At 47.3% G+C, this 24,314-nt stretch overlaps 10 protein-coding genes across 10 annotated transcripts; 4 read left to right on the top strand and 6 right to left on the bottom strand.

Annotated features, from left to right (window-relative positions):
* Nucleotides 1–876: 876 nt before the first annotated feature.
* On the top strand, nucleotides 877–1,542 carry EYB26_004032 (uncharacterized protein; the record flags this gene model as incomplete). Its single annotated transcript, XM_054263326.1, has 4 exons — nucleotides 877–939; nucleotides 1,002–1,167; nucleotides 1,232–1,419; nucleotides 1,474–1,542. The coding sequence occupies 4 exons, from the start codon at nucleotides 877–879 to the stop codon at nucleotides 1,540–1,542; spliced, it is 486 nt and encodes a 161-aa protein (XP_054119301.1).
* A 450-nt stretch (nucleotides 1,543–1,992) lies between these two features.
* Nucleotides 1,993–2,592, bottom strand: EYB26_004031 (uncharacterized protein; the record flags this gene model as incomplete). The annotated part of the gene is made up of 2 exons (XM_054263325.1): nucleotides 1,993–2,166; nucleotides 2,239–2,592. 2 exons carry the CDS (start codon nucleotides 2,590–2,592, stop codon nucleotides 1,993–1,995), a joined length of 528 nt encoding a protein of 175 aa, XP_054119300.1.
* A 989-nt stretch (nucleotides 2,593–3,581) lies between these two features.
* On the top strand, nucleotides 3,582–5,594 carry EYB26_004030 (uncharacterized protein; the record flags this gene model as incomplete). Its single annotated transcript, XM_054263324.1, has 2 exons — nucleotides 3,582–4,078; nucleotides 4,130–5,594. The coding sequence occupies 2 exons, from the start codon at nucleotides 3,582–3,584 to the stop codon at nucleotides 5,592–5,594; spliced, it is 1,962 nt and encodes a 653-aa protein (XP_054119299.1).
* Nucleotides 5,595–5,915: 321 nt separating this feature from the next.
* On the bottom strand, nucleotides 5,916–7,359 carry EYB26_004029 (uncharacterized protein; the record flags this gene model as incomplete). Its single annotated transcript, XM_054263323.1, has 3 exons — nucleotides 5,916–6,158; nucleotides 6,219–6,691; nucleotides 6,753–7,359. 3 exons carry the CDS (start codon nucleotides 7,357–7,359, stop codon nucleotides 5,916–5,918), a joined length of 1,323 nt encoding a protein of 440 aa, XP_054119298.1.
* A 583-nt stretch (nucleotides 7,360–7,942) lies between these two features.
* On the bottom strand, nucleotides 7,943–9,637 carry EYB26_004028 (uncharacterized protein; the record flags this gene model as incomplete). The annotated part of the gene is made up of 1 exon (XM_054263322.1): nucleotides 7,943–9,637. The coding sequence occupies one exon, from the start codon at nucleotides 9,635–9,637 to the stop codon at nucleotides 7,943–7,945; it is 1,695 nt and encodes a 564-aa protein (XP_054119297.1).
* Nucleotides 9,638–10,961: 1,324 nt separating this feature from the next.
* Nucleotides 10,962–12,557, bottom strand: EYB26_004027 (uncharacterized protein; the record flags this gene model as incomplete). Its single annotated transcript, XM_054263321.1, has 1 exon — nucleotides 10,962–12,557. The coding sequence occupies one exon, from the start codon at nucleotides 12,555–12,557 to the stop codon at nucleotides 10,962–10,964; it is 1,596 nt and encodes a 531-aa protein (XP_054119296.1).
* Nucleotides 12,558–13,857: 1,300 nt separating this feature from the next.
* Nucleotides 13,858–15,003, top strand: EYB26_004026 (uncharacterized protein; the record flags this gene model as incomplete). The annotated part of the gene is made up of 2 exons (XM_054263320.1): nucleotides 13,858–14,914; nucleotides 14,969–15,003. The coding sequence occupies 2 exons, from the start codon at nucleotides 13,858–13,860 to the stop codon at nucleotides 15,001–15,003; spliced, it is 1,092 nt and encodes a 363-aa protein (XP_054119295.1).
* A 632-nt stretch (nucleotides 15,004–15,635) lies between these two features.
* EYB26_004025 (uncharacterized protein) lies at nucleotides 15,636–17,010 on the bottom strand (the record flags this gene model as incomplete). Its single annotated transcript, XM_054263319.1, has 4 exons — nucleotides 15,636–16,358; nucleotides 16,419–16,543; nucleotides 16,599–16,688; nucleotides 16,764–17,010. 4 exons carry the CDS (start codon nucleotides 17,008–17,010, stop codon nucleotides 15,636–15,638), a joined length of 1,185 nt encoding a protein of 394 aa, XP_054119294.1.
* Nucleotides 17,011–17,682: 672 nt separating this feature from the next.
* EYB26_004024 (uncharacterized protein) lies at nucleotides 17,683–18,573 on the bottom strand (the record flags this gene model as incomplete). Its single annotated transcript, XM_054263318.1, has 8 exons — nucleotides 17,683–17,725; nucleotides 17,786–17,871; nucleotides 17,927–18,011; nucleotides 18,077–18,189; nucleotides 18,239–18,321; nucleotides 18,387–18,399; nucleotides 18,456–18,473; nucleotides 18,526–18,573. The coding sequence occupies 8 exons, from the start codon at nucleotides 18,571–18,573 to the stop codon at nucleotides 17,683–17,685; spliced, it is 489 nt and encodes a 162-aa protein (XP_054119293.1).
* Nucleotides 18,574–19,493: 920 nt separating this feature from the next.
* EYB26_004023 (uncharacterized protein) lies at nucleotides 19,494–23,320 on the top strand (the record flags this gene model as incomplete). Its single annotated transcript, XM_054263317.1, has 4 exons — nucleotides 19,494–22,209; nucleotides 22,271–22,701; nucleotides 22,757–23,188; nucleotides 23,240–23,320. 4 exons carry the CDS (start codon nucleotides 19,494–19,496, stop codon nucleotides 23,318–23,320), a joined length of 3,660 nt encoding a protein of 1,219 aa, XP_054119292.1.
* Between the last annotated feature and the right edge of the window lie 994 nt (nucleotides 23,321–24,314).

The following is a 24,314-nucleotide window of genomic DNA, read 5'->3' as shown; positions in this document are numbered from 1 at the left end:
CAGACTACAAGCCAACGACGTCAGAGGCATGTACCTTAGAAGCTTCACTATCCAATTCTCCGTGTTGATCCTACTGGGTATACATGGTTATAATCACTTTGTTAATATTAAATATGACTCTGCATCATTTGGTATCTTGCCAAGCTGGGAACAATACAGAAAAACAAAAATAAAAAGTAGGTTCAATTTACCTTGTGGGGACTTGGTAGTTAGTCAACAGTCGAAATATGGAGTATGTACGAGGTACGTAGTCCGAGTCATCATAGCCTACAGAGTATGTCTAGTGTGCTGTGGAAAAGTAATCCACCATCTTCCCTCATTGATCGACACCGTGAGACCACTAAAGCATTGGCTAGACGGCGTCTCATGCCGTGTCCAGATGCATCAACATCCAATCCGAAACGTGCAAGCCATCCCTCCTCGGCACATCAGAACTCTCCTTGCTCCCCTATGCAACATATCTCTCGAATCAATACTAGTTTTTCCTGCGGCTGGTGTTTTTTTTCTATTTTATTGGTCCAGAAAGGCCTTTTTGCGTCATACAGAGAGAGCTTCATTCATCGGACAATCATGCAATACGAAAAGGCGGGGGATTGCCCAGAATATCCAGTTTTTGCTCTCTTGCTTTCATTAGTGGATAGGTTACCTCCCACTCCTCTGACGCACGAGGCCGAGGCGAGCTGGATTGAGGAAGCAGTATACCACGTAGGTAGGCAGGCATAGCTACTGCTGAGAAGCTTAAATGCCACACCATCCCTCGTCTCAGACCCGTTGTTTTCTTTCTATCATCAACATCACGACTAGGAAACTCAAGCCTCAAGCCATCCATACGGTCCCACCTACCAGCACTACCTAGTACCTAGTACAACAACAAAAATGCCTGTCATCTCTCGTCTCCTCTCTGTCGTCCTCCGCGTTGCGGAACTTGCCTGTGCCGCTGTATGTCCACTACTCAATGCATAGTTACTTAATAACTACATCCAAATGACTAACGTAAATAGGTCGTCGCTGGTATCGTCGGATACTACCTCCACATTTGGCACGATGACCACCTCAGGGCCTGGGACGAAGGTCGCTGGATTTACACCGAAGTGATAGCGGGACTGTCACTGCTACTAGGGTTACTCTGGTTGATTCCGACTGCTCATACATTCTTCATCTGGCCTAGTACAGCCTTACCTTTCTCTACCTAATTTGTACCAATAGGGCCTGTGTGCTAATGCTTGTCAAGTTGATATCATCATCGCACTCTGCTGGTTCGCCGCTTTCGGTCTCGAGGTCGATGCTCTGAACAGCATCAACTGCGGCGGTGCTTTTGCCTGGGGCTATATTGGTGACAATGACTTGTGTGGTCGCTGGAAGGCTGCTGAAGCGTTCAGCTTCTTGTCTGCTATCATCTGGCTTTTGTCTGGTATTCTCGTATGTCTGACGTACTCTCTTCGATTTTGATCTCGTGCTAATTGTCTATGTTAGGGAATCTACTTTGTCTGGCGAGTCGACCGCAGCCGCCGCAACTACTACTATGGACGCTCCACTGTCTAAAGGTCTTGTAAGCATGCAAGATCTGATGACATGCGTCAAGATCAATCACCGCAGAATCAAGTAGTTCGCAATATGAGATTTCGGTGAAGCAACAGTTTATTACACACATCGATGTTTGACGCCCAACGTTTAACTCTCATGACGATTATGCTTTACGATCTCGATACCCTACTCCTTTCTATACAATGTTGAATACCCCTGAGCCATGCACTTACAGGTTGAATTATGATTATGTTAGCACTTGACTTGGCGTCGACGGCATGGTGAATTTGTTCAATAGTTTGATATCTTCATTCATGTCCAGTCATTTAATGCAGTCTAAATCAAAATAATCTATCAAAACTCCATCGTACATACATCTAAGCTTCCCAAAAGAAACCATAACAGCCAAGTCGTATACCGTATACACAAATCATTTTTGTTCTTTTCCGAATTGATTGAACCAGCTAACTACAGCTTCAAGTACGCCAAAGTAGCGCCCAAAAAGCACAAGAAAGCAGGAACCTCGCTGGCAAGAGTCCGAAAGATATCAAGGCGGATAAAGTTTTTGTTGGATTCGTGAATTTTTTCATCCGATTCCTTGGTAGGATTCTTGTCCATTATTGGGAGGAGATGGGGTTGTGCCTGTTTCACGTCTTGTCAGCCATGCTCTTGAATGCGTCAGATGAGATGTTTGGGGAGGGGGGAACTTTTTACCCAGGGCAAGAAGGCAAAATGCACAACGGTAAAGGCAATAGCAGACGCATATAACGTTCCAGCAACAGAGTCAGGGCCCGAAGCCCTATAACCCGCAACACCGCTCGCGATACTCCCGATTCGTGAAGTGGCTACAAACACGAACCCGGGAGGAAAGCATTTTTGCCAAACGCGCCGAATTGTAGCGGGGGGTACGCTGGGATCGGAGAGGGGGTTGAGAAAGATGTGTTCGCAGTAGGCGTATGCGAGTGCGCTGGTGGAGGTGATGAGGCCGACGAGGGGGAGGGGTGGGAGGAAGGAGGAGATAGTGAGGGAGGATAGGGATTGGAGTTGGAGTTGGAGGGGAGATGACATTTTGGTGATTAATTATAGAATTCCTAGGAAATTACTGGAGACAGACTTGGTTTTGCTCGTTCCTTTGCGTGAGTTGGAAGCTCCTGAGGAAGATGAAGGGTTGAACGCGGGTGTATAAATAACCAACTACGTACGATACGATTGGCATGATGCAACGATTGAGTCCTGAATATTCTTGATCCATCATGCAAAAGTTGAGGGCGCATCCTTGTTGATGCTTGATTGTCATTGGCTGTTCAGTCTATGCTCAGACGGAGTCCGGAGTAACAGGCAAGCATCCGCTAAATGGCCCTACCCTACTGGTAAGATGGGGGTAAGCCTTAAGGGGCCGCTGGATCGAATCTACAGAGTGCAGTTAGGGTAAGGCCTCGCTCGGGGTGTGAAATCAATCCCTCCGAGCTCCGTCATCTCCGTTCAGCAAGAGCCGATTCCTCGGTCATGCGTGATGAACATGAAGAAGGGTTAGGGCTATTTCAACAATAGCCCTAGAAAGGACTGGAGAACATTATACTGGCTAACGAGCAATGCTTAGCGGGGCCCATCTCTACCACTATGCTGGACGCTTGAAATCTATTTTGACAATATCAGATCATGATCGATTCAGTTCCTGCCAGGTGTTTTGTCCCTCACGAGTCGTCATGGCGGGGGGCAGGTAGAAGTAGATTTCTGTGGCATCACAGAGTGGACCGAGAGTTTGCGATTAGGCATAGATAACCTCAAAATGACCTCAAATCTGTTACGTTTGCAATACCATGACTTGCTTTGGTATTCGTTACCACTACTCGTAGCAGTTAGTTATGTAGAGAGTATGACTACAGAGCACGCATTATACCCATGTTAAGGCGCCAAGGGACTGGTGGGCTGGAGCTGGGGGGCTTAATGCCACGCTAAATAATTTGGCCCGCTTCATGCCTTTTCAGTACTTCGTCCTTGACAACTAACCATCTATTCTTACGACAGGAAAAGAACCATGTGTATAACCTAAAGACATGGTCTCCATTCGTGGCGTTCCCGGCCACTCAGGCTCGACGAACAACAAAGAGTCTGTTCCACTGAAAGACCTAGAGTCCGGCGGGTCCGGAATCAAACTTGACAGCCACGACGATTCGCAGGAATCGAGCCGGTCAGATGATTCTCTAGACCTGCCAGAAGATGAAGTTGGACAAGGACTTCTGGGTGGTCGAAGCACTAGACACCAGCACGCTCAAACTTCTTCTGGTCGATCAGGATGGTTTGGCTCTTTCCTCAGCGGCCCCGATCCTCCGCGAAAACATCGCATCAACCCATTTTTTGAGAGCTCGCAGACCGCGTCGATCCGCGTTGTCAAACGGCTATTCCCAAGTTTGAGGTCAAAATTAATAGCTTTGATCGCGTTTCATGCTCTATGGGCGGCCATTTTCTTGACGATCCTGAATTGGTCAGTTGTTGGGCCTGAGATTCCGGGTTACGGCATGCCGAATCGACTCTCGTGCGGAGCTAGGTTGTGGTAAGTATTCAGCCAGACTTAATACGACAGACTATCTAACATAGAATTCAGGCACAATGGTACCCTCTGTGGAATCGACGGCAATGCATGCCGTCCTTTTGACGAGCAAAAGTTTGCGTTCAAATGTCCTGCCGGATGTCGCGATACTATTCTCCTTGAGCCGTACACTGTAGGTGACCAAGAACTCAACTACAGAAGTCTTGTCATCGGGGGCGCACCTGATGCCGAAAATGTGATTGCTTCTTACCGCGGGGACTCCTTTGTCTGCGCTGCAGCAATTCACGCTGGCGTCATCAACCATGCCGCCGGAGGATGTGGTATTCTTCGACGTACAGGCGAGCAAACCAGCTTCACCGGGGTGAAGCAGAACGGTATCGAAAGCGTCGTATTCAATTCATATTTCCCATCATCTTTTGACTTTGAGAAAGAGACGACCGCTGTATGTCGGGATCCTCGGTGGTTGCTTTTTGCGATATCCCTTGTTTTCACCTCTGTGATTTCTTTGTGCACTACATCACCAGTTGTCTTCTACGTCTCTATCTGGTTCATTTCCTGGTTTCAGGTCGCGCTTGCATCCGATCCTCCTTTCGCTTCAGACTACCTTGAGGTCGTCTCAATTGGCATGGGTCGTTTGTTACCGGCAACCTTTGTCGGCTGGGGTATATACCATTTCTGTATCCGGGAAACTCTCACTGGTCTGACTGCACAATGGGAGAAAACAATACTATGGCTTACGCCTTTCTGGGTCGGTGCTCTGAATACAGATACCTTTGACCGTATCCCTATCTCTCGCTTAACTCCACACGACATCCAGCAGCAACCAGGGGCTATCCCCGCATTAATCATTATCGTCGCCATCCTTGTTGTCACCGTGGTCACGCAAGCATGGGCCATCTGGTCTGCGGGAAAACTGCCTCGCTATCTGGTGATATACGGCGTCATGGCAGGCACATTAATAATCATGATAATCCTCCCCCAACTCAACCTCCGCATTCATCACTATATCCTTTCGCTACTTTTCCTTCCCGGAACTGCTCTTCAAACTCGACCTTCCCTGGTCTACCAGGGCTTGCTGATGGGTCTGTTCATCAATGGCATCGCCCGATGGGGGTTTGATAGTATTCTTCAGACTCCGAATGCTTTACTTGGAGATGCGCAGCTGGGCGGCGTGTTACCCAATATCACTGCCCCCGTCATCGGCGCTGCCGGGAATAATCTTACATTTTGGTTCTCTGCTCTCCCGAGCGATGTTGCTGGTATCGCGGTGATGGTCAATGACGTCCTCCGCGCTAACCTATACCGTGCTGCTTCCAAGACGACTGAAACCAACACCGACGTTAAGACAGCCACGGACCTGTCATTTGACTGGACACGCTTACATCAAAACCATTCGGAATATTTCCGGTTTGCGTATATGAAGAACGGTGCGTTGGGAGGGTTGTGGTATGAGGATTTTACCAAAGCTGGCACTTGGAGAGAGAATGGGGATTGGATTCCAATGGATCAGGGTCTTTAAGCTTTTGTTCGTTCATCCTCTTATCATCCTCACCTAGACATTCTTACGTCTTGTTATCATGTATTATAGACCAGTATACCCATAAACTAGAGTCCTTGAAGAACTGTGCAAATATCATTAGTATTAAATACGTATATTTGGCGCCGAAGTGTCAAATCTGGGTATCATTGGAGCGTGACACAACATCCATATACAATCCCGTAAACCCCAATCCCAACCCAAGACGGCAAATCAAATATTCTAAGACAGAATAACTCCAACAAAATGCCGACATAGAGGAAGCCAATGAAAACGCCACAAAAGTTAAAGATCTCCCATAGCTTAGGATTTTACGTATTCGTCACACTTCACCTGCACGACTTTATTCTTGCCGCCGTCCTCGATGACGAGCGCACTCAATTTTCGGCCGTAGACGCACCCGGAATCCAAACCCTTGGTATATTGGCGGATGTTGAGTGATTTGGCGGCATCGTGTCCATATATCACAGTCATGGTTTTGGGTAGTACGGAGGAGTCAACCTCTTCTTGACCTGAAGCTAGGAGTTTATGATATTGGTTGTAGACCTTCATATTGTCAATCAAGTTGCCATATCACATACATTGGTTGGGTGGAGGAAGACTCACTTTAAACCACGGAATGCCAGATTTGTTGGAGCTTGGGACATGGGTATCCAAGTCGATGGTTCGCATTGACATTACACTCGACAATTCCTGTCTTTCCAGAGGTACACCGGGAACAAGTCCACCGTGCACAACAGCCACTTCGCCCATATCCTTGATCACTCCTACTTTCAATATAACAGGACAGTCCTGTAACCATGCGGCTTGCTCATCAGTCAATGACTTGGCTACCTTGCGCTCAGCCGTGTCAGACACAACGGTATATTCCTGATCAGATACTTCATTGGTATGGAGTTTCATGTCTGAGCGCTCAAGCAAAATGCGGTCTTCGTGGTTTCCTCGTACGCATGAAGCGCCGAGTTCACGTGCAAGGTCCACCACGCCGCCGCTCTTGGGGCCTTTGCTAATCATATCACCGGTAAGTATAAGATGGTCACCAGCCGGATCAAAAGAGACTTTTTTCAAGAGTTTCTCCACTATAGTATGAAATTAGTATTGCGTGCAGCATTCTCGTTCCGTCGGACGGATAGAACTTACATTCGTCTTTACACCCATGTACATCGCCAACAATAACCAGTCGCCGACTAGATTTGCCCTGCTTCTTCTCAAGACTTGGCAGTAAAGCAGGATTGAGAGTCCTCATCGACACAACATCGACAAATTCCGGACGCACATTGGTCCCAAACCACCCGCCGACTTTCTCTAATGTATCCACATTGAGCGACGTGAGGATATCTTCATGCTCTTTAATCATCGGTTGCAGAACCGCCTCCCACCCCGTATAAGCGGACATCAAAAGAATAGCGTAAACGACGAGATATCGTCTGAATTTAGGTGCCATAACGACGGAGACTATGAATCCGAGCAATGGGACGCGGTGCCAATCAAATGAAGTGGACGAGGCGGAGGAGGATGATCGGCCCCTCGAGGAGTGAGATGTATCCCATTTATTTGTGACGAAGCTGATCAATGGTCGTTGAGCAGAGATGTCCTGCGGGAAGCTCTGAAAGAAGGCGCTTCGAGAACGAGTGTTGATGACTTCGTCATCGTCATCGCTACTTGATACGCTGAGGTTGTCCATGTCTATTTCAAAGCTGGTGGGTTCAGGGGGGTAACCGATGGAATGCATTACGTCTCTAGCCATGATGTTGACGTTGTTGTGGTACTATCGCGATCTTGGCAGATTGCTGATTGCGGCGGAATGATATGATATTAATGTTGAAGCTCCGGCCTAGATCTCCAAACGGCCAACATATCTGGGAGTCTCCGGCGCCGTGGTATGAGAAAGTCCGCAATCCTCGACAAAAAGATCATAGGACAGGTTCAAGATGCCAAATGTAGTTTGTAGCCATGTCTCAGCGTCATCGTCCATCAAGTCATTCAGGTTCGTTCATCTTCCAACTTCCAAGACGTCCAAGAAAGTTAGAGCCCCTGCCAGACCCACTAGTGCTATCTTCAACCAATAACAAATCGATACCGGCAAATGGGGACCGTTGATTGGTCGACTGAGCAAGTCTGTATATATCAACGATGTAGTTACGCTGCAAGTTAACGACCACTACTCTGTAGTATAGTAGCTTCAGGGGCTGTCATGTTTATACTGTATAGTGTTCGACACACTCATGTCAATTTTTATGATTGACTTTTTTTGATTCCTCTTTAGAAGCATTGCGAGAAAAGTAGAATCTGTTCTCACTCACTGCAGTACATAAAGTCGTGCAGTATAGCTACCTAAACCGTTCATATATCTCCGCCTCCTTCAAACGTGCGTCAATCAACTGTAGAACCTTATCATCGTACACCTCTTCAACAGTCTTGCTTCCCAAAAGAACTTCTCTTTCGTGTTGTACAGCTTCTTCCTTCGTCATGCAAACCAGGTTTCTCCAATCAATGGCAACGAGCTTTTGCCCGTCTTTCTCCCATTGCGGGTTTACTCTGAAACCTTCCACTGGCCGTTTCCAGGGAACAAGGACCAAGCGGTTGGAGATGCCGCTAACAACGCTTCTTCCGCGCCAGATTTCATCGACGATATAACCAATTTCCTCCTTACTGAGTGGCATGCGAAGTCCGACAAGCTCGTTGTCTTTGACTTCTGCTCTGACCAACCTTTCTATTGTGCTCTGTAGGAGTGAATACATAGTATCGCTGAGCTTTTCTCGCTTCTTGGCTGCCAGGCTGTAGTCGATAGGATAACCAGAAACAGCACAAATCACATGGTTGGCTATGGTATACCCAAAAACAGCAGGCATCGTACCAAGCACAGGAAGAATCCGGACCCGAAAGTCAGGTAATACGCCTAATTCACCAACCTTTCCTTTGGCGAACTCCTCCTCGGGAAGAGGCAACAAGGACGCTTTCCCGGGACCTGGCTTTTCAACAGAGAACACAACCGGTATTCCGGAAGCCACACCCAAAACACGCAAGCGCCGACGAGTGCTTCGAGATAGTGGATCCTCCGTACTCACAGAGATATCAGCCACTCCGATACGGGTCGGGTCAGATTTGCAACCTGCTCCCATGGACGAAATGACTTTTATGGAATTCTTATGGCAGTAATGCAACAGTTCGACTTTGGACTCGATGTTGTCGATGCAGTCAATGACATAATCCGGTTTCTGCCCATTAGATTCTTTACCCGTCCACGGAGCGAGGAGTGTGTCAGCCACATTTGCGCCGAACAACTCATTTCGACAGTCAAAGTGCACCCACGGCACAATCTGCTCCATTCGGCGCCGTATACAGTGAACTTTGGGCGTACCGACATCCGCCAACGTAGCGAGTGCATGTCGATTCAGGGATGAAAGTGTGACTTGATCAAAGTCAATAAGCCGTATCTTGGCCACTCCAGACCGAGCCAAAGCTGCGGTTGCATGGGAACCAACACCGCCACAACCAACGACAATTATAAACGACGAGCGAAGTTTTTCAAGGCCGTCATCGGTCAGAAAGACTCGGTTTCTGGCGAGTTGCTCGAGTATAAGGTCTTCATCGTAATCTCCTTGTTGTGCTCGTCGCGCAAGAGCTGCACTGCGCTCATCTTCCTTGCTTAGTGCTGGCAGAGGGCCAACAGTGCCGAATTCGTTGAGGATCTCTGTGCGATGCTGCTCATCGAGCCGTGGAATTGAAGCCTTGAGTGTTTCAACGGCTTCGCGTCTTCTCAATGCTTGGTAGCCGAATATGCCTGCAGCGACAGCAGCTCCAGACACTATTGCCGCAGCGGCAAGCTGGACATTGTGAGTGCCAGCCTGCCTCTGGAGCCACGAGCTCATGCTCTCTTTTTGTTCTCTGTTTTCTCGTTGATCCCTCGAATTCTGGTATCGCCGTGACTCTGCGATTATATCGTCAGATAATTCTTGGTCTGGGTAATCGTCTTCGTCGTAGTACGAGGAAGAGCGGTAGCGTCTGTGATCACGATAAGCCATATCGATGAGAATTAGCGATTGTGTCCATTGTAAGGATGGAGGAATGTAACAGAATCTCACACTTCAGATAGATATTTTAATATCTGCGCTCAATGCAGCCAGCTAGTCATGCTAGACCACGACAGCAAATACGATCACGTGCTGATATGACGCTGTTTTCATGCAGATTTGCTATCAGATGGAAGCCGGTCACGTGATCCTTATCTCGGCCCGACGTTGATCCACCTCGGCTAGCTTTTTCACGTCTTTAAGTTTGTTGCTCCCCCGAGTCCTGTTTTCTTCTCTCAACAACACCAGCACACAACATTCTTTACCAGAAGACTGTGTACGTCTCGGTGAAGAAAATTCTCACATGAGCTTTTGACACATATGGTCCACGAAAGTCAGTGACCAACATGGACTTTATCCCCAGTCTGGTTACAAATTCGACCTGACCGGTGGAAGAAGACGTGTCAAACGTGTGGTTGATGCAGGTGAACAGAAATCTGAGAGCCACGACAGTCTTTTTTCGTACCTCATTGATTATCACCTTTCTTGACAACGATGACTAGCGACTTGAAGGATCGACTTGATTGTCGGCGCTACCATTTAATGACGGTGGTTCAGCGTCAACTGTCACCTCGTTTTCAACATGTCCCATCGTACCTACTACCCTCACCTTCGTACAATACCCTCAACCACCACATCAACCGAACGAACAATCCCAGTGATGCCTTATATGATGACTAAATTCTTAGGACACCTCGGAGACAAGGTATCATTCAAACGGTACTTGATGCTCCGCGTGTTGCCTCTTCCAGGTAACCGCGTGCAGCAGGTCGTTGACGAGCCTTTACCCAAAGGTAGTTTTCAATCTGAACAGGCTAGGGAGAGTTTGTATTTCCATCCTTGCACCTTTTGTTTCGTGTCAAGTAGCTATTAACTCGGCAGCTTACAACAACGTCTTGTGATCTGTCTGTATCGTAAAATCACCAATACAATAATCTTTTTACTATTATCATCCACTTTGTTTTTTTTCTTCATTCTCCCATTCATGTAACCCAGTGATGACAAGTAGTATCCAAAAGCCAAAGTTGAGGCATCCGGCATCTATTTACAATGTGCATGGAAGCCAGTGGGAACCAGAGAGCTAATCTGAGGGTTACTGATTACAATTATAAGTCCATTCTTCTTGTCTATCCAAGCTGTTTTAAAAAAGTATCTGAGTGTAGAAGATGTAGTAATTTAATCACGTTCAAATCTATTTGGATATGGAATGTGACAATGAAACGCCTGCAATGCTGTGCTATGCTGAATGCTCTATATGTACACAGGACGACGATGCTCATCCTAGAAACTTGCCAATGCGACCTCCAATATTTTCAAGATCTAGCAGGAACGTATCATGCCCGAAAAGAGAGATGTCCTCCCCTAACTCGACATGCTCGACCTTCTGATTACCAGCAGCTCGTAATGTCTCTGCAATTTCTCGCTGCTGCCATGCTGGGAACAGGATATCACTTGCGACACCCATGACAAGAACAGGGTGGTCTTTCAATGCAGCCATGCCTTGGACAAGATCTTGTGGAGGACCATCGGTCGAGTCGACAGTCGTGTCGACGGTTGCCGGTTCGTTTACTGATGTCAAAGACGACAAGGCAGCGGGCTGCTCTTCATATGGCTTGTCCGGCAAAGTCAAGCTGCAGGAAGCATCGTTTCGTTCAACGTTGCCGAGTGCCATGCTCTTTTGGTTCTGTTCTCTTCGTTCTCGGGTAGCGATTTGCTGGGCGTGGCCGAGATCAAAAAGATCCATGGCCTTGGACACGTACAATAAGCTGTTGGCATCGTACTCGAGACAGAATTTCTCTCCAGCATGGTCTAGATAGGTCTCAATCAAAAAGTCTGGGCAGAGAGCAGGCTGCTTGCTAGGGTCGGTTCTTTTTCTACCAAATCGCTTTTCCCATTCAGGACCACTTCGATACGTAACAGTAGCGATCTCTCGGGCAAGTTTCATGCCGTGGTGAGGAGGAATCGAGTCGTAATAAAAGCCGCGTTGCCAGTTGGGGTCCATCATAAGAACCTGTCGTTGAGTATGTCGCATAGCGATGCTGTATGGGTGACTGCGCGCACATCCACTGATACTAACCAATCTTCCCATTCTTTCTGGAAACAGAACGCCAGCTGCAAGACTCAACATTCCGCCCATGCTAGAGCCAACAGACGCATGTAGTTTCTGAATACCCAGCGAATCGAGAAGTCTAAATTGTGCCCGAACCATATCCTCAATCGTCAAGATAGGGAATCGGGTGGCATATCGCTTCGAATCAGACGGGTCAATGGACGAAGGACCTGTGCTTCCGTAGCAACCACCTATCACATTCGTGCAGATAATGTAATATTTGTTCGTATCAAGAGGAGCCCCAGGGCCAATGAATTTTTCCCACCAGCCATTCTTCGGGTTTGATGGAGTACTGTGCGCATGACTCGACGCGGAAAGACCTGTATGGAGGAGAATTGCGTTGCTCTTGTCGGCATTCAAGGTCCCCCAAGTTTCATAGGCGACATCGAATTCGGGGAGCACACCGCCCCAGTCGAGAAGCAACGGCTTTTCGCAATGGTAGTTTTCATGGTGTCCGGTAGTGTATGATGGTTCCGGGCCGGTGGTCATGGAGCGTGTAGATAGTGATACGGTTTTGGCCTCTTGAGCATCCAGGCAGGGAAATGACATGGCAGGATTCGAGGAATCGGGTTGTTCACGAATTGCAGCAGCGGATTGAGTCCAGCGACGTGACCGGTTGTCGACGGTGGGCCATTGTGTTGAAGACAACGCCTGTACTCTGGGTATGTTTGTCCGGAGGAAAACATTAGTATGGTGTGCAGATTTTGTCGTCCGCCAGTACGACGATGATGCCGTACGCACGGCGCCTCGTAGAGATATCATCGTTGACAGCTGATGATATACAGAAGACGTGGATCTATCAGACCCAGACGCTGGTGGGAGTGAATCGAGAACGGCATGGCTTCAATTTTTCCTTTGAGATCGCAAATTTTGGACTCCGCAAGCTCCCCACGCATCGCAGCTTCTCCAAAAAGCACGCCATGCGTATGCGATGTGATTGGCTGGGCTGGGCTGCAGCTGCCGAATGTGCCGATTATGTAATATTCTGTCTCGGCTCGGGCTGCTTGGCCTGTGTACTCTCTCTACTATGTGGTACACTACGGAGTACACTACTACGAAGTAGTACGAACTACAACTTCAACAAAGAAGCTTAGCCCTCTTCCGATGGGCTGGGCTGCCACTAACCGGGCCGTATACACATGCACCTGTTCTTCTTCTGACAGTGCCTCTCATGGATGACGCGGATCGATGACGACGCCCAAATAATACGCACTGTGCTGTGTTGTGTTGCGGTGTCCACAACTCACCATGAGTATATAGAATGGTACACTTCTGAGAACAGATTCGAAAGGAGGGGGAGTCACAGGGTTACGTTACTGAGGGATTTACTAACAGCTAGAATGAGGGCGTCCATGGCGATCGATGGTGCTTTATCGGCTGCTACAAGGGTTGTTTCAGAGAGTATCCGGGACGTTGTGGAGTAGATAACCGGTACAGTTTGATACCGAAGTACGTTGTTCCGTGATCCATCGTTCTCCAGGAGATCGTCCTTCTCTTACGTCCATGTTATGTTGCACGATCGGCGCTGGAAAGAAGGCAAATGTAATAACCTACGTATCCGTAGTAGAAACACTTCGCTGTGAAGCGTAGAGATATACAGCTTGAGAGGGTTTGCCGAATCATGAATTGCCCGGCAAGTGTACCAAACTCGTGTTGATGTACACCGTAAGGCGCTACGCCCGATCCGTTGGTTCCGCCCTTAAATTGTCTGAACCTTCAAAGGAGTCTTTGGCCCGGAAACCAATGCCTAAAGTCTCTCAACCTTCCCCATCATTATTACAACAATTCATTCTTTTTGGGAATTTGCACATCCAATTCAACTCCATGAAGAGGACGACAATAGCTTCATGATGTCCTCGACACTCAAGCCATTGTGATTGACTGACTCATTCCGCACCTGGTGCATGTCGTATTGTATTCTCCCCCAACGCAGGACACAACAGCCAGAATTGGCACCTCCTACTCTCGATTCGATATCGTGTCTGATTTGACAAGAACCGATAGCTAGCGAGTCCGCTGTCGCCCTCGGTTCTCGACTTTCCCGTTGCCAATTTGCGACAACATGAAAGACCTCGAGTCCAGATACTATCCGGCAAGAACTTCCACCATGGCCCGCACTCGACGTGCAATTATTGCCTTTGCGCTTCTAGTCAGCATCATCCTATTATTCCGCTCCTTCTCAGCCTCCACCATATACGATTCGCCGCTGCTCATTCCGCCTCAGGCAAGGGGTCGCGCGGGGACCTTCGAGTCGCAACTCACCATTGGAGACACTACATATCCAACACTTCTCGAAAAGCTTCGGCATCAATACCCTTATGATCTCGACAGCAAGTTTCCGGCGCACATATGGCAGACGTGGAAGTATTCGGTCAGCTCCAGTTCGTTTCCACAGCATTTTCGCTATTTGGAGTCGACATGGACAGATACAAACCCGGAGTTCGTTCACGAAGTAATATCAGATGAATCGGCAGTTCACTTAGTTCAATATCTCTATGGCTCCGTGCCGGAAGTGGTCGAGGCGTACAATTCATTACCAGCACCCGTTTTGAAGGCGGATCTTTTTCGGTATTTGATCCTGTTGGCGCGGGGAGGCATATACTCTGATATTGATACGGAAGCGCTCAAGCCGGTTGTCGACTGGCTACCAGAAGATATGGATCCGTCGTCAGTCGGCCTCGTGATTGGCATCGAAGCTGATCCGGACCGACCTGACTGGCACCAATGGTACTCGCGCAGAATACAGTTCTGTCAATGGACTATCCAAGCCAAACCCGGCCATCCAGTCCTGCGTGACGTGGTGGCTACTATTGTTGAGGATGCTCTACGAATGAAGAAAAAGGGTATCCTGACCATGTCCAAGCTGGACAAATCGGTTATGGAGTTTACTGGCCCTGCCGTATGGACTGATGCTATCTTCCGCTACTTCAACAACCCTGATTATTTTATCAGTGAAGGCACTGGGAACGTCACCTATGAGGACTTCTCGGGCTTGACTATACAGAAGAAAATTGGCGATGTGGCGGTTTTGCCGATTACCAGTTTTAGTCCGGGCGTGGATCAGATGGGTGCTAAAGGGCTAGACGATCCTCTAGCTTTTGTTAGCCATAGGTTTGAAGGTATTCCTCCTTATATTCGCAGTCTGTAAACCCTGCTAACGCAGCTACTTCTAGGATCATGGAAGCCACAAAACGAGCGCATCTACTAATACACACCATCTATACCCACGTATACGCATACGGACTTCCAAACGACTCGGCCGGCCATTGGAGCCTTTGTAAAAATATCATATACTTTCTCTGCTGATATACATCGTCAGTAGCGCATCAGCACGGCGTTTTTGCTTTTTGAATCTGATTCACCCTTTGGATATCTTTCTATACCTCGACATTGCTATATTTCTATGTATACTTTTACGTCTAGAGCGAGGAGTATAGGTGGGCTTGATTGTTTATTTGCTTGACGTGTTCAGGAAGACTACGGATTTGAATGATCCATTGTTTGAAATGTTTCAAATGTTACATCGAAGTCAAGTAGGAGAAGTGCAATTTATCATGAGTTACGTTACAATATTTACCACTGCCTTCTTGGGGTCATCCCACACATATGTAGTATTAAATGGTATAAATGAGAAGAGAATATAGAACAGGTGTGTATCAAACAAGACAATCATAGTATGTCCAGCCATTCTTCATGGGTATATGATGAAATATAAATAGCAAATAAATATAAGCAGGGAACAAAAAAGGAAAATGTATCCACCACATGGAACACTTTTGCCTTCTTGTTAAGAGACGAAGAAGAAGTACATGGATGACCCTGCTGAGGGCATGGTCAAAATCAAAAATCACCAAAAAGCGGCTCATACTTTTTCCTCATATCATTCGTATACGGCTCTAACTGGTCCGAATCCGGTGGAGGCGGATACTCCTCGAAATTCGCTGCGTCAGCCGCATGTTCTACGCGTGGGATAATAGGTCCTTTGACACGTCGGTGGTAGACGTCATCCCAATTCACACTGTCAAACCAAGGGTGTGATTTGACTCGTTTCGATCCCCCTTGGATATGGCCCAGGCGTTGCGTCACATCTGTTTTGCAGAGTTGGGAGATTATATCACGCGCTGCCATGTTCATGCTGTGCGGAAAGCGAAGGCGGCCTTCGACGATCTGTTCGTATAAACGCATGACATTCTGGTCCCAGAAGGGTGGTTGTCCGACGAGAAACTCATAAATCAGGATTCCCAATGCCCACCAGTCGACTGCGATACCATGGCCGCTGTTATGGATCACTTCTGGCGCCAGGTAGTCTGGTGTTCCGCAGAGGGTGTACGTTTCACGGTTGCCCACTTGTTTTGCGAATCCAAAGTCAACTAGTTTGATATGGCCGTCAATATCGATTAATATATTCTCTGGTTTAAGATCTCGGTAAGCGACGCCTTGAACGTCGTGGAGGTATTCTATGGTTAATGTGATTTCTGCGGCGTAAAATTTGGCTGTTGCATCGCTAAATGTGCGCGCGCGCCGTAGGTAGCTGAATATTTCGCCGCCGGGACAATAATCCAACTTTTACTCAGTCAGATTGGGCCTATTTGAAATAAGAAAAGTGGATGGGTGATGGCATACCAGCATATACAAAGATTGATCATCTGAGAATGTGGTGATCAGAGTTGTGATAAATGGGTATCCGACCACTGCATCTAATGTTCTTCGCTCATTGCGAACATGTTCGACTTGCTTGAGCTTGATCACTGCATGTATCTTGGTTAGTACGGTTGAGCTTAGAAATGAGGTCAATTGACATACCGTCTGCTTTGCGCAGGACTTTTAAAGCATAGACATCGTCTTTCTTAGGGTTATTCTTCAAGCGTGTAAGCCAGACACGCGCAAAGGTTCCTAGCCAAATTGACAAGTCAGTTCCAATTTCGATTGCACTTTCTGTCAATCTGCCGGCGCATTGACGTGACATACCCGTTCCCAATGTCTTTATAAGCTCAAAATCATCTAGCTGCAAATCTCGGTTCGGCTGGCCCAAGTCCGGGGACGAAAAATCTTCTTCAGAGCTTATCGTGCTGTATTTCGTGGTAGTAGATTCTGTATCCGGCACAGAAGACGGAGTGACATCTCCAGACTTTGCGGGTTGTACTTTAGGCACGACTATGGGATTGCTTATCGGTTCGTGTTCATGTATCGTGGGTTCGACTGTTTCTGTGGCCATACTGGTAGCGAGCGGTCATCTCTCAGCTCTGACTTCAATAATGTCGCAAAGTTGGCGCGAAAGTATGAGGAAGTGACAGTCGTCGGGGGTCGCCGAGATGAGCCGAAACTAGATCATGTAGCTGAATAGCTCGTATTTCTTCGCTGGAACAGTACAATCGTTTTAACAGATGATACAGGAGTCTGCAATTGAATTCTCGGTGAATTGCATTGTTAGAGAGATTGAAGATTTGTCCCTTTCCAAATTCTGGACAACCACGGTCCGACTTGGGTGGTTCTGCGCTTGGTCCCCGCAGCCTCCGTTAAGCCTACTCCTACTCTGACGTATTCTTGGCGGGGCTTTCACATGTGCCTATCTCCATCCATCTCCAGGTACGCACACGCCGTTCAAGCAATGAATGTATTCAAGTGATATTGGTAGTACATATAATTAACATTGTGCAGTTGTCTGCAATTGACCTGGCAATAAGCAGACCTCCTGGGAGAGCAGATTGCTCATCACACGTGGTCTGTTCATGAATAAAAGCCCTCGCATCTCCCAACGCCGAGATAAATGAAATATCGAGACATCAAACAGACATCTAGATTCTGAAATGTGGCCGTCGTAATTCTGTCGGCCAATGCTCACCGTCTTGAGCTTCAAATAAGTTATACGAGTTATTGCTGTACCAATCTAACCGCCGCTGCGCGAGTTGAGAATCAGACCGACAATCAAACTACATGGCATTAGTAACATTGCTGAGTTTCATTCTTCCGGAATACAACGATAGACATACCCGTAAAGTCCCAAGACTTCTCCGAAAATCAAGATCAAAATCATTCCAACGTAGACACGGGATTGTTGCATGTACGAACGAACACCCTAAAAAAGTAAATAAGCAACGAATATACTGTTCAGCCTTCAAGGTCATGCTTACAGCATCTCCCACAACTCCAATTGTATATCCAGCGGCTATTCCGGCCAGGCCGACTGAAAGGCCAGATGCAAGATGCATGAAGCTCCTGTGTATGCATACATTAGAATCAGCGTACACCAGGCGCCATGAGACCATAATTTTGAGACATACGTGTATAGACTGGTATTTTGACCTGGAGGAGGATTCATTGCGTTGGCTATAAGGACTGCGACGACCAGACCGTAGACGGCAATAATACCGGACATGACGACAGGGATCAGTGACTATGCCGAGTTAGTCAAGTAAAAATGCATCCTAGATCGATTAGCATACCCTCATGATCAAGTCTGGTCTATATTGTCCAACGCCCGCAATACCGATGCCTGATTTGGCAGTTCCATATGCCGCGCCGATTGCTGCCTTTTGTGAGCTTTCATTTCAACATGGGATGGGCAAGATTTCGCAAGTCTGTTTCACATACACCCGAAGATCATCTTCGAGCGAGTTAGTAAATCGTCGGCATATGTAACGATATCCTCTGGGGACTTACCGCGGCTGCTACTCCTGCCTGTTGCTTTGATTAGCACGACGCATCTAACGGGGTGTGGGGATAGGCATACAAAGGAGAAGAACGGCGCAAATTTTGGCGCATATTCATTGTCCGCCATTCTGTCTATAATCGTTTGTATTCGGTAGATGCAGGTTCAGAACCCGGGCGTGTTGACGTACAACACTACACTGCCCAACGGACGACGGGCCGTAGTCGGGTGCCTTATATTAGGGCCGTTGAGTGCGAATATAGCGAGTTGCAGAAAGTAGGAAAACAAGGATTTGATGGCCACAGGTAAGTGTAGCCCGTATTGACAGCCTGAAGTTGAGTTGTGGTAGCTAGAAGCTGTCGCTGTTGAGCCAAGAGACTTGGCAGAGATTGCCAAGATGGCCTCTAAAGCCTGCCGTAGTTGGGCTTGGCGGAAGTCTCTCCGGCTCGGCCTTACGAAGGCCTTGACCAAGCCAGACTCACAACACAATCAAACCACCTCCGTGGCTTGCTTACTGCTTCATCACCACCACACTCGTTATTGATACCTCGATTCCCATTCTTCTCCATTCCTCTCCACGGCATACCCCGCCTCGACTGCCGTGGGACCTTTGCGAGGCGTCTCCATTGAGCCTCCTATTCCCGTCGAAGAAGGATGCGGAGGGCATGACTGCAGGGGCCCTGTTCTATGGTTGCGCCCAAGGCTCCTTCCACCCTCGTTGCTTAAATCAAGTCGGCTCCAGCACTTGCTAGTCGCTTGTCGCCGAAATAGCGAAACACAACGCATCAAAAATTGAGTCTCGAATCCCGGAGTGCAGACACGCTTCGTCGTTTGTTTCAAAGTGTCTATCTCGGGAAGACGCCATCGTGTCTTTCCTGCTTCACCTGTGACCTTATCAGGGCCCTGCATGTGATCCTTTTATCCATAGCTCACTCAAGTTAGTACCATCTAGTGCAATTTGGCATCATTCTTTACACATTGCGGTCATCGGAGCACAACGAGCTAACCGATCCTTCAGTCGTTTTCCTGCAACTATCTATTCGCCCATCATGGCGGATTTAGGGTCTCAGCAAGGCCGAAATTATCGGCCAAATCCATATGGACAAGCATCGAATCCGAGACGCGATGCTGCCTTTTCTGATATCTTTGGTTCATCAGCACATGCCGGCCGATCTCAAACAATGACCTCACAAACCCCTCCTTTTTCAAATGAACGAGCGCGTACGATGACCTCCCATATCCCACCGCCTCAGATGCAAATGCAAAATAGGGCACCACCACCGCCAGGAGGGGGCGTTCGGCCACCGCCTAATGGATACGGAGCGAGTCCTGTCAATGGCTATGGAGGTCACCAGGTTCCGAATGGAAATATCGCTCCGTCACACCACCAGCAGCCACCCCAGAATTATCCTCGACAATATCCTGGGCCTACCCGAGTAAATCCCAGGCCGGGTCCTCATTATTCCAACCCTAATGTTCCTGTTCCCCACGGTCGTCCCCCGCCTGCTTTGAATTCAGACCCAGGGCGCTCTCGCTCCATGGCTAGTGTTCCAGTGAGGCATCCCCAGGCATACTCGCAGCCACCGAACAATTACCAACCTCCGGGCAACTTCATTCGTAGCCAGAATTATAATTCTATTGCAAGAACGCCGCAAGGACGACCGGTGCCTGAAAAGAATGAGGATCCGCGTACGATGTCCCTCAGCTCTTACTCATCTTCTCATGAACATGCCCAAACAGCCTATGGCAGGACCGTACCGACGAGGCGACCACCTTCTGGTCCCGATCACATACCGCCTCAATTACTTCCCGCGCAGGCACATGTACAACCTCAGATGCAAGCTCAGCCCCAAGCTTTTCCAGAACAGCAAGGGCAATACGAAGACAATTATCGTCCACGTCGTCCGAGTGAAGCATCCGTGACCTCAAGAACTATGTCAATGGCTTCTACGCTTATCCCCGATCGGACAATGAGTCTACAAAGCCAGCCTATTCAGAAACAAACTACTCAATCTACCACTACGACAGCGGTCGCACCAGCTCGCAGATCAAAGCCGTTGGTCTATCCGGCTCTACTCTCACGTGTCGCCGATGTCTTCCGCGAAGGAATGCCTCTTGCAGAATATCAGAAGAACGGGCTTTCCTATCAGAATGCATTCCCAGGCTCAAAGGCTGTGGATTTGATCGCTCACATTATTAGAACACAGGACCGCAATCTTGCATTGCTACTGGGCCGTGCGCTGGATGCACAGAAGTTCTTCCATGATGTGACATATGATCACCGTCTTCGAGACTCTTCCGTTGAAATATACCAGTTCAAGGAAACCATGACTGAAGAATCACCCACTTCGGACGTCAATGGGGTATTTACTCTACTCACCGAGTGTTATTCTCCAACTTGCACGCGCGATAATCTTTGCTACTCAATTGCTTGCCCTAGGCGACTTGAACAACAAGCTCGCCTAAACCTCAAACCCCAGCCAGGTCTACGACATTCCTCTTCCAAGGGTAGTCTCCACGCAGATGATGATAATGATGACCAGAAGCTTTGGATCAACATGGTTCCTAAGGAGGTCTCGGATACGCTTGAAGACCGAGAGAAGAAGCGTCAGGAAATCATTTTTGAGATCATGTACACCGAAAGAGATTTTGTCAAAGACTTGGAGTATTTGCGAGACTTTTGGATGCGACCACTGCGTTCAGCTGGCAACACTAGCTTATCTCCGATTCCCGAGCATCGACGAGAAAAATTCATCCGGACCGTCTTTGGAAACTGTCTCGAGGTGCTCAAAGTCAATTCTACTCTTTGCGAAGCACTCAACGCTCGACAAAAAGAGAACCATGTTGTCCGTACAGTTGGCGACATTTTTTTGCAGCACGTCCCGCGTTTTGATCCCTTTATCAAATACGGTGCCAATCAGCTCTACGGAAAGTATGAGTTTGAAAAAGAAAAGGCTTCCAACCCTGCATTTGCTCGTTTTGTAGAAGAAACCGAACGCCTGAAGGAGTCACGAAAGTTGGAGCTGAACGGTTATCTTACGAAACCTACCACACGTCTTGCTCGATATCCTCTTCTTCTTGAGCAAGTGGCTAAGAATACCGCCGATGATAATCCAGACAAACAAGATATCCCGAAGGCTATTGGACTGATCAAAGACTTCCTTTCCAGAGTCAATACTGAGAGTGGTAAAGCGGAGAATCACTTCAACTTGGTTCAGCTTAATGCAGCCTTGAAATTTAACCCAGGAGATTATGTTGACCTGAAACTCACTGAAGAGAATCGACAAATGCTTACAAAGATGGGTTTCAAGAAAGGCCCAACTGATAGTTCTGAAGTTACTGCCTATTTGTTCGATCATGCTGTACTGTTAGTGCGCATCAAGGTGGTTAACAAACGCGAGGAATATCGAGTCTACAAGAAGCCAATTCCACTCGAGCTATTGGTGATTGCTCAAATGGATGAGGTTATTCCCAGGCTTGGATTAGCAAAAAGATCATCATCAAGTCTCATTCCTGGAAAGGTCATTCCCACTAATGCGCCGGCGCCGAAAGAAGGACTGCCAATTACTTTCAGACATCTTGGAAAGGGTGGTTATGATTTGACATTATATGCCACGTCGCCAACGCAAAGGAAAAAATTCATTGAAATGGTCGAAGAACAACAGAGGAAGCTTCGGGAGCGCAACAGTAACTTCTATTCCAAAACCATCCTTTGCGAAAACTTTTTCACAACGGCCAATAGGGTCAATTGCTTGGTTCCGACTGGTAGGTTTTTCATACTCCACTGTATTCTCGCAATATCAAGACAATACTGATATGTCTATAGACGGCGGAAGAAAGTTGGTTATCGGTACAGACAATGGTATCTATCTGGCAGAGCGATGGCCCAAGGACAAGAGTGCGAAGCCAAGACGCATATTAGATGCCACTGCAGTTACTCAGATTGATACTTTAGAAGAGTATCAATTAGTCTTGGTCCTCGCCAACAAGACTCTTAGCTCATATCCGATGGAAGCTTTAGAAGTCAATGAGGGTCAGAACCCTCTTGCTCGCCGGCCAAAGAAGATTCAGGGACACGCCAACTTCTTCAAAGTCGGTATCGGTCTAGGACGGCATCTCGTGTGCTCTGTCAAGACCTCTGCGCTATCGACTACTATCAAGGTCTTTGAACCTATGGAGAACTTGGCAAGGGGTAGCAGGAAACCGGCATTGGGCAAGATGTTCAGGGGAGGCCAAGAAGCCTTGAAACCATTCAAGGTGAGTTCATATAGAGGCATTATCATCGGGGTTGAATACTTACTGGTTTGTCTAGGAATATTATATCCCAGCTGAGTCCTCTTCCGTGCATTTCTTGCGATCAACTCTGTGTGTTGGTTGTGCCAGAGGTTTCGAGGTTGTCAGTCTCGAAACAACAGAAAGCCAGTCACTTCTCGACCAGGCAGATACATCCTTGGACTTTGTTGCGCGAAAAGAGAACGTGAAGCCTATCCATATTGAACGAATGAACGGAGAATTCCTTTTGAACTACAGCGACTTTTCCTTCTTTGTCAATCGAAATGGATGGCGAGCCCGACCAGATTGGAGGATATCTTGGGAGGGCACACCGAATGCTTTCGCCTTGTCGTACCCGTACATATTAGCCTTTGAGCCGAACTTTATCGAAATTCGACATATCGAGACGAGTGAGCTTATCCATATCATGACTGGAAAGAACATTCGAATGTTGCATTCATCGACGCGAGAGGTGAGTCGCTTCCTTTTTCCCCTACTATCTAAATCTTACTAACTTGTTTAGATTCTGTATGCTTACGAGGACGAGGAAGGAGAAGATGTTGTGGCTAGTTTGGATTTCTGGAACAAGGCTACAGTGAAATGAAATAAAACATGTGAATAAGATGAGGAGAACAAGATGGTCTTTTACTTCATCTTTTGATTTTTGATATCCCCTTTGTTCTCTTTCTCCCCCCCTTTTTTATCTTCTTCTCATTATCATCTTGTTTTCTGTAGATGAGTGAAATGACCGACCCTTCTATCTACTGTCATGTTTGTAAGCTGTGTATGAACCTGGCTGGCTTTGCTTTGTACCATGCTGAGAATGAACCAATCAGCATTCTCTTCCTTCATTGAATGTGACGCAAGTTGTATAAATTGCGTGTTACTTATTCTTTTGGATTTTGTTTTCATCTGAACTTTTCATGTTGTCGTCATTGTTATTTGCCCCATTCTTGTTTGCTTTCTTTTTGCACGCACGACTCATTTTATTCTATATAGCGTGTGAGATATGCTTATCTATTGACTCCGTTTTATGATTGCTTCTTGGATCTGATTGATGTATACTTTCTTTCCTCTCGTTGGACTTGTTGAAAGGGGTTCACTTCTTCAAAGTACGGGCTTGCTCTTGCTTGTATTGCTTCGTTTCGTTTATATATCATTGCTGATTATCCAATTCCGGAAAACCTCCAGGGCTTCACCTGCCATTGATTATATTCATTATCTTTCCATCTTTGCAAGTTTGTCAACTGGCAGGTTCTCGGTAGTTACTTGACATATAGCTACATTAAACAAAATGTGCCCCTTTCTATGTAGGATAATGACTGACTGTGGCGCCAGCGTTTACCATACAGTATAACCCTACATCCTCATTCATATATACAAATCTCCTAGGAATAAAGATTATTTGTGTACGAAAACATGAATGAGTATCGGAATGATGACGTTAACCCCTTTGGACTCCCACATGCAATTCCGTAAGCCTCTTACTGTAGCTGGAGGGTTGTTGTTCGGTATAAAGAAATGTTTACATATAGCAAGTCATAACATAACAAAATACAATTATTGATATACCTAAAAATAAGGAAACAAATATTAAA

Source organism: Talaromyces marneffei, chromosome 3 (assembly GCF_009556855.1).
Source record: "Talaromyces marneffei chromosome 3, complete sequence".
NCBI classification, from domain to species: Eukaryota; Fungi; Ascomycota; class Eurotiomycetes; order Eurotiales; family Trichocomaceae; genus Talaromyces; species Talaromyces marneffei.
The sequence above is the reverse complement of the archived record's forward strand: the minus strand, read 5'-3'. Positions and strand labels throughout refer to the sequence as shown.